General features: G+C 34.8%; 1 protein-coding gene across 2 annotated transcripts in view; it reads left to right on the plus strand.

Annotated features, from left to right (window-relative positions):
* ADAM28 (ADAM metallopeptidase domain 28) overlaps positions 1-7400 on the plus strand; it is a 65455-nt gene that overhangs the window by 29369 nt on the left and 28686 nt on the right. For both annotated transcript variants that reach the window (XM_025394039.1, XM_025394038.1), the window contains exons 9-10: positions 1297-1466; positions 4073-4157. In XM_025394039.1, the coding sequence (XP_025249824.1) occupies positions 1297-1466; positions 4073-4157 (255 nt within the window). The remainder of the gene's footprint in view (positions 1-1296; positions 1467-4072; positions 4158-7400) is intronic.

The following is a 7400-nucleotide window of genomic DNA, read 5'->3' on the forward strand; positions in this document are numbered from 1 at the left end:
AAAAAAAAAAAAAAAAAAAAAAAGGAGAGCAATCAGAACAATGTGTTTTCCCCTTGTTCAAGGGCAGGAGGAGGAGAGGTTTAGGGGCAAGTTGCTTTAACCAGGATTGGAGTTTTGTCAGGTGAGTAAAATTAAGCAAGAAAGGAACAAGGAAGTTAAGGAAGTTGAGGGAATAATCAAGTGAAGGATGATAACATGGCTGGATTTTAACTTCACTCTCAGTAACTGCATTCCTTAATGCTTTTCTTGTTTTCCAACCTACCTTTTTTAAAGAAGTATTTAAGTTTCTTAGCAGAAAGTTACTGGTGAGAATGTCACTGTGCACTTTTAGAAACTATAGTAGTAATTTAAGCTTTTATCTTTAGAGTAAGCATATTGTCTCATAAGCTTAACTCATTATTTCTAAAGTTTATCCCATATGCATTGTGGATTATTTGGTTAAATTCATGTTTAAGATTAGAGGACCATTGTGTCATTCTGAAAATTCATAAAATGGGTGGCTCAAAAATGATAGCAATTTATAGCTCACAGTTCTGGGGGCTAGGAAGTCCAAATCAAGTTCCATCAAGATTTGGTTTCTGGTGAAGATTGTCTTCCTGGCTTGGAGACAAGCTGCCTTCTCACTGTGCCTTTATATGGTGGAAGGGACAAAGCAATTCTCTGGGGATCTCTTTTTTAAGGGCACTAATCTCATTCATGAGGGCTCCACTCTCGTAACCTAATCACTTCCCAAAGGCCCCACCTCCTAACACACCATCACCTTGGGGGTTAGGATTTCAACACATGAATTTTGGGGGACACAAACATTCAAACTATAGCAACTACTTAGCTTATTGTAAATGCATCGATGTACATTTGATCATATTGTGTTACTACTTTAATGCCTAAACCGGCACTGAGCAAACTTTGCTAATTCTGAAATATTCTCACTCTGAGAACACTGAAAAACATATAGGCAATTGAAGCCATAGTAATGGGCCATTGACACAAAATTGTAGTATTTCTTAAGAGCACAAACAAGAATATTTTGTCTTAACAGGGCCTTTTCTACACCACCCCACCCCCCCAAAAAAAGAAATTTACAGACCTGAACTATCTTAGGGTATCTGTCTTTTGTTTTGAATGGGAATTTTAGTGTCTGCAAAATAGTCAATACATTCTGTTTCACAAATGTGCTTGGAAATAAGGTTTTTATACTGCTGTGATGAATGTTTAAAAATACAAAATACATTGAAAATGTTTAATATGATATCACCATTATAAGTAATTGCTTTGCCATTTATTTTCTTTGGACAGCTTTATAAAAAACTCAATACTCATGTGGCCTTAGTTGGTATGGAAATCTGGACTGACGAGGATAAGATAAAGATAACCCCAAATGCAAGCTTCACCTTGGAAAATTTTTCTAAATGGAGGGGGAGTGTTCTCCCAAGAAGAAAGCGTCATGATATTGCTCAGTTAATCACGTATGTACAGATTTTCCTGCATTGCACACTATGTGGTATTTGGTGGACGCTTTTCTGAACCTTGGCAAAGTGAGGTGTACACATAGGGGAGTAGACATTTATAGGGCACTTACTTGGATTATATGTCAAATATGCTCTTATTTTGGATCCAAGTATTTTCTTTTTTCAAAAAAAAAAGCAATGATTCATAAAAAGTTTGTTTTTATTGGATATACAGGAAGAAAAGACAAGTTTATATAATGGAAAGATAGTTTTTGATTCAGTGTTTAATTAAAGAACTGATTGGCTTTAGGCTCAAGTTAGAAGAAACCTCTAAGATACTATTAGAAGAAAAAATAAGTATTATATTCTAACCCCACATCTTCACTCATTTATTTCCTGCTGAAATATCCAGTTAACAACACTAGGGGAAATAAATCTAATGGCTATAAATTATATGAGACTGGAGGGTGTGCCTCAAAACGGTCAAGAAAATGCTGCTGGTAGCTGGATAATATTTAGTTGAAATCAGATAGAAGGAAGCAGTAAGGATTGACTTGAAGTTACTGGAGAGTCTATTATCTAAGAAAACCATGAATTTCATGGGAAATCAGTGAACTATATCCACGAGAATTAGTTAATATTCCTGTGCTGGTCCTCTGTTACTGCATGACAAACGAGCTTGACTTTCTGGGCTTGAAATAAGGCTTCTTCACTTACATAATTGGCATGTGGGCTCATTTGGCTGGAACAGTGAGTCTGGTTGGTCATGTTTCTGTCTATATCCCCTTTCATGTGCCCAGCTTGAGCTTCCCTTCAATATGGCTATCTTAGAGTAGGTGGACTTCTTACTAGGTGTCTAGTTTTTCTCAGACTAAGCATTTCAAGAGGCACAAGACAATGCATCAAGGTTTTTTATGACCTAACTACAAAAGTCACAGGGTGTCATTACTGGTATATTATCTTAATCAAGGGTAAGTTGTAGGGCCAATCCAGATTCAAGGGGAAGGCACTACTCAGGCTGAGAATACTGCAAGGCTGGTTCATTGGGGGGTCACCTTTGGGAAGTAGCCTACACAATTTCTTAATTTGGAAAGGTGAGTTTTAGACTCAAGAGCCCATTCTTTGTGGAGGGGTTTAGTGATTTTCCAAGGTCTCATAGCTGGTAAGTAATAAGGAAGCCAGACAAATTGCTGAATACTCCATCACTGTACAGTAATAGTGTAGAAGCTTAAAAATAATAGACGAGATGATAAATGTATAGGTAAAAATAAATGATGATACAATGTCAAGAATCAGAAGAAAATGAAAACAGAAAGGAAATATTTGTTCTTCCAGTTATGCAATTAATGTCTTACCATTTACCAAACAAATTAACAAAAGATACCTATACTTAGGTATAAGTAGGTTAAAAAATTAGAGTCCAAATATACTCGGTTCACTTAAAAGATAAACCAAAATATTTAACTCCAAAATGAAGGAAATGTTTTTGCAAATGAGCAAGTGGGGAGAACTGAAACCACAGAAATGTAGAATGAAGTATAAATAACTTTGTGATATAATTTTAAAAGAGATTACAGGTATCATAAACCTTTTAAGTATGTATAATGTAAAATATATTTTCAAAATAAATATCTGAAATCAGATTAAATGGATAAAATCTGCAGGGAATGGAAAATTGAGAAGTTTTCTCATTTATTTTACACAGCAGAATCGATACTCTCTATTTTTAATATTCTTTTATGGAAAATACAGGTTCAATTTCCCATGTAAATGCATCTACTAAGGAAATTAAAAACTTGATGCAAATTTGGCAAATTTCCAGAGACAATTAAGGGCCAGGATCTTGTACAGATAGAAAAAAAAAAAAAACTAAAAGGAACGAGTATGAAATTATTGAAGATTTATAGAAAAATTAAAAGGAACCAAAAAAGCAAAATTAAAATTACTAAAGGGTGCTGACAAGTTGATGGGTGCAGCACACCAACATGGCACAAGTATACATATGTAAAAACCTGCATGTTATGCACATGTACCCTAGAACTTAAAGTATAATAATTAAAAAATTGTAAAAAAAGAAAAATCATATTATCTATGTAAGTGCAAATGATTCAAACCCCTCTCTAGTATAAAAATTATTTGAATAATATAAATGATCACTAATACAAATGCTTTCAAAATGGGTCCAATCCATAAACCTACTGTACTGAAATAGTGCTAATGTAAAACAAAAGTATGTGATATAAAAATATGAGTAAAATATAAATAAAAACAAAGCCTGTGTGGTAATGCTAATATCAAAACAAGATATATATGGAGAAATACTTATTAGGACCAAAAACAGCCTTTCTTTTTCTTCACAAGGGATACATATCACAATGAAAAGTGTTATAATCAGAAATGATAGAAAATATTCAACATAATTCTATCTTGGTGTTTGGATTTTAAGTGACACAAAAGCCATTCTACAGAAAAATGCCTTATGCAAATTCAAAAGCTGAAGAAAAACATTGAGTGATGGTTCACAGTGAGTTTTTCTGGTAACCATTTACGGTTTTGGATGAATTGTCTATAAAAATAGAGCTTAGCATTATAATTTTTTATATCAATATATTCCTTTCTTGCAGAGCAACAGAATTTGCTGGAATGACTGTGGGTCTTGCATTTATGTCTACAATGTGTTCTCCTTATCATTCAGTTGGTGTTGTTCAGGTCTGTATGACGATAAACTGTTGGTTCTATGACTTAAAATGCTTTAAAAAAAAATCTATAGAGAAGATCATGATAGTTTTTCTCCTTTAGTCTGTTAACATGGTAAATAATATTGATTGAATTTCAAATGTTGAACTAATTTTACGTTCCAGGGTAAACTCAACATAGTGATGATGCATTATCTTTTTAATATATTGTTTAGCATGAAGTTTTTGGCTAACAACTCTCAATAAACTAGGTATTGAAGGAACATATCTCAGAATAATAGCTATTTATGATAAACTGACAGCCAATATCATACTGAATGGGCAAAAGGTAGAAGCATTCCTTTTGAAAACCAGCACAAGATAAGGATGCCCTTTCTTACCACACCTATTCAACATAGTATTGGAAGTTCTGGCCAGGGCAATCAGGCAAGAGAAAGAAATAAAGGGCATTCAAATAGAAAGACAGGAAGTCAAATTGTATCTGTTCGCAGATGACATGATTGTATAATTAGAAAACCCCATCATATCAACCAAAAATATCCTTAAGCTGATAAGCAACTCCAGCAGTCTCAGGATACAAAATCAATGTGCAAAAATCACAAGCATTCCTATACACCAGTAACAGACAGAGAGCCAAATCACGAGTGAACTCCTATTCACAATTACTAAAAACAGAATAAAATACCGAGGAATACAACTTACAAGGGATATAAAGGACCTCTTCAAGGAGAACTACAAACCACTGTTCAAAGAAATAAGAAAGGACACTAACGACTGGAAAAATATTCCATGCTCATGGATAGGAAGAATCAATATCATGAAAATGGCGATACTGCCCAAAGTAATTTATAGATTCAGTGCTATACCCATCATACCATTGACTTTCTTCACAGAATCGGAAAAAACTACTTTAAATTTCATATGAAACCAAAAAAGAACCTGCATAGCCAAGACAATCCTAAGGATAAAGAACAAAGCTGGAGGCATAACACTACCTGACTTCAAACTATACTACAAGGCTACACAGTAACCAAAACAGCATGATACTGGTACCAAAACAGATATGCAGACCAATGGAACAGAACAGAAGCCTCAGAATAACACCGCACATCTAGAACCATCTGATCTTTGACAAAACAGACAGAAACAAGGAGTGGGGAAAGGATTCTCTATTTAATAAATGGTGCTGGGAAAAGCGTACAGATTTTTTTAAGAGTATGCCTCTCTTTCTTCCCATCTATTGTGCTATTGTTATCATATGTTTAACTTTATATGACATAAATACACATACATTATTAATTTTGTTTTAGATATCCATCTTTGATTGCAATTTAAAATGAAAATATTTTTCATTTGTACAACAAACCCCCATGACACAGTTTACCTAAGTAACAATCCTGCACTTGTACCTGTGAACTTATAATAGAAGTTTTAAAAAAGTTTTATATTTACCATCACTTTATTGCATTTCCAGGACTCTTTGCTTCTCTATAAAAGTCCAAATTTCTATCTAGTATATATTTTTTCCTTTCAAGGGAATTTTTTTGAAACATTCCTTATAATACAGTAAATTCTTTCAGTTTTCTTTGTCTAAGAAAGGCTTTATCTTACTTTCATTTTGAATATATTTTCACAGACTTTTTGGATGTCCTGTAACCCCAACTTACCGGTAGATTCAAGGAAAGTTATATTTATCTATCTGCTTTATTCCTTGTTAGTGTAAGAATAATGTTCTTTCCAGCTTTCTACATCCTAGATAGAAATGGAATTAACATACTTTTTAGTTACTATCTTTTGAGTCTGGGTTTGTGATAGGCTTCATGGATGTACCGAGGAAGTAAAATACATATTTTCAAATTTGAAATAGCTTGCCATAAAATTGGAAGAGAAACTGGCCTACCTAAAGCAATAGTTCTAACATATAGTAGGTAGCTTAGTACTACTTTATGGAAGTGAAAACCATGCTAGGAATTCATAAGAGATGATTGTCGATGAATATTAACATAGTCAGGAAACGTTGCATTAAGATGGACCTCAGCCTGTAATCCCAGCACTATTCGGAGGCCGAGGCAGGTGGATTACCTGAGGTCAGGAGTTCAAGACCAGCCTGGCCAACATGGTTAAACCCTGTCTCTACTGAAAATACAAAAAAATTAGCTGGACATGGTACCTGGTGCCTGTAATTTCAGCTACTCAGAAGGCTGAGGCAGGAGAATCACTTGAACCCAGGAGGCGGAGGTTGCAGTGAGCAGAGATTGCACCATTGCACTCCAGTATAGGCAACAAGAGTGAGACACAGTCTCAGAAAAAAAAAAAAAAAAAGGATCTCAAAAGGTAGGTAGGATTTAGAGTGGGGCAAGACAGAATGGAGATCATTCAAGGGCAAAAATCATTTAAGTTAGGAAAACTATTATTTAAAGATATAAACCATAATTTGAAAGGAGCTTCAGATAGGCCTCTAAACACATTTTTTCTTGGGCTTTTTGGCTTGCATTTTCCCCCATTTGGAGAGCTCTATATTTCTATATAGGAGGGTTTACCATGTTCATCTCAAAAGAATGAAAGAATATACAGTGTGTAGGTATCAACTTCCCAATTTACACAGCTGTTCCTTGCTTGCCACTCTTGTACCGTTCCTCATCAAACTTTACATTTAGTTCTTTGAGATGAAGTCGATAACAGAATCAGACTTCTGTAGGTGGATGTTACTGGCAGATTCTTGTCTCCTCAATAGGACATTTTACCCTGCAATGACTCTCCTGCATTGTTTTATTGCTCCTGGACAATTTATAGCTGCAAGCTCTAATTTATCTGCAAGCTTGGAGTTGAGTCCAAGCACCTCAAACCAGAAACAATCTGGTGATCAAGTTGGCTATAGGCTGATTTCATGCAATGGGCAAGTTTTTAAATGACTGTCTACTCTTGGCAATTACGGAATTGAGAAAGATACAAATAGAGCTAAAGTGCTAGGCTGACAAACAATTTTAGATCCCTAATGGCCAAATGCATCGAAGACTTCTAAAAGGCAAGCCAAAGGTAAGGGAGATATATCACTTTAAAAAAGTTCTTATTTCTTATTGTTGATGAAAATTTGCCATCTTTCTTGGAAGGAAAACTGGAACAATTTCCTTCGTTATAGGAATCTACTCAAAGAGCAAAGGGCAGACCATATATGCTGTGATGGGCATTCAGTTCCATTTAGTACTGTGTGTGTGTGTGTGTGTGTGTGTGTGTGTGTGTGTGTGTGTGTGTGTGA

Source organism: Theropithecus gelada, chromosome 8, assembly GCF_003255815.1.
Source record: "Theropithecus gelada isolate Dixy chromosome 8, Tgel_1.0, whole genome shotgun sequence".
Lineage (NCBI taxonomy): Eukaryota > Metazoa > Chordata > Mammalia > Primates > Cercopithecidae > Theropithecus > Theropithecus gelada.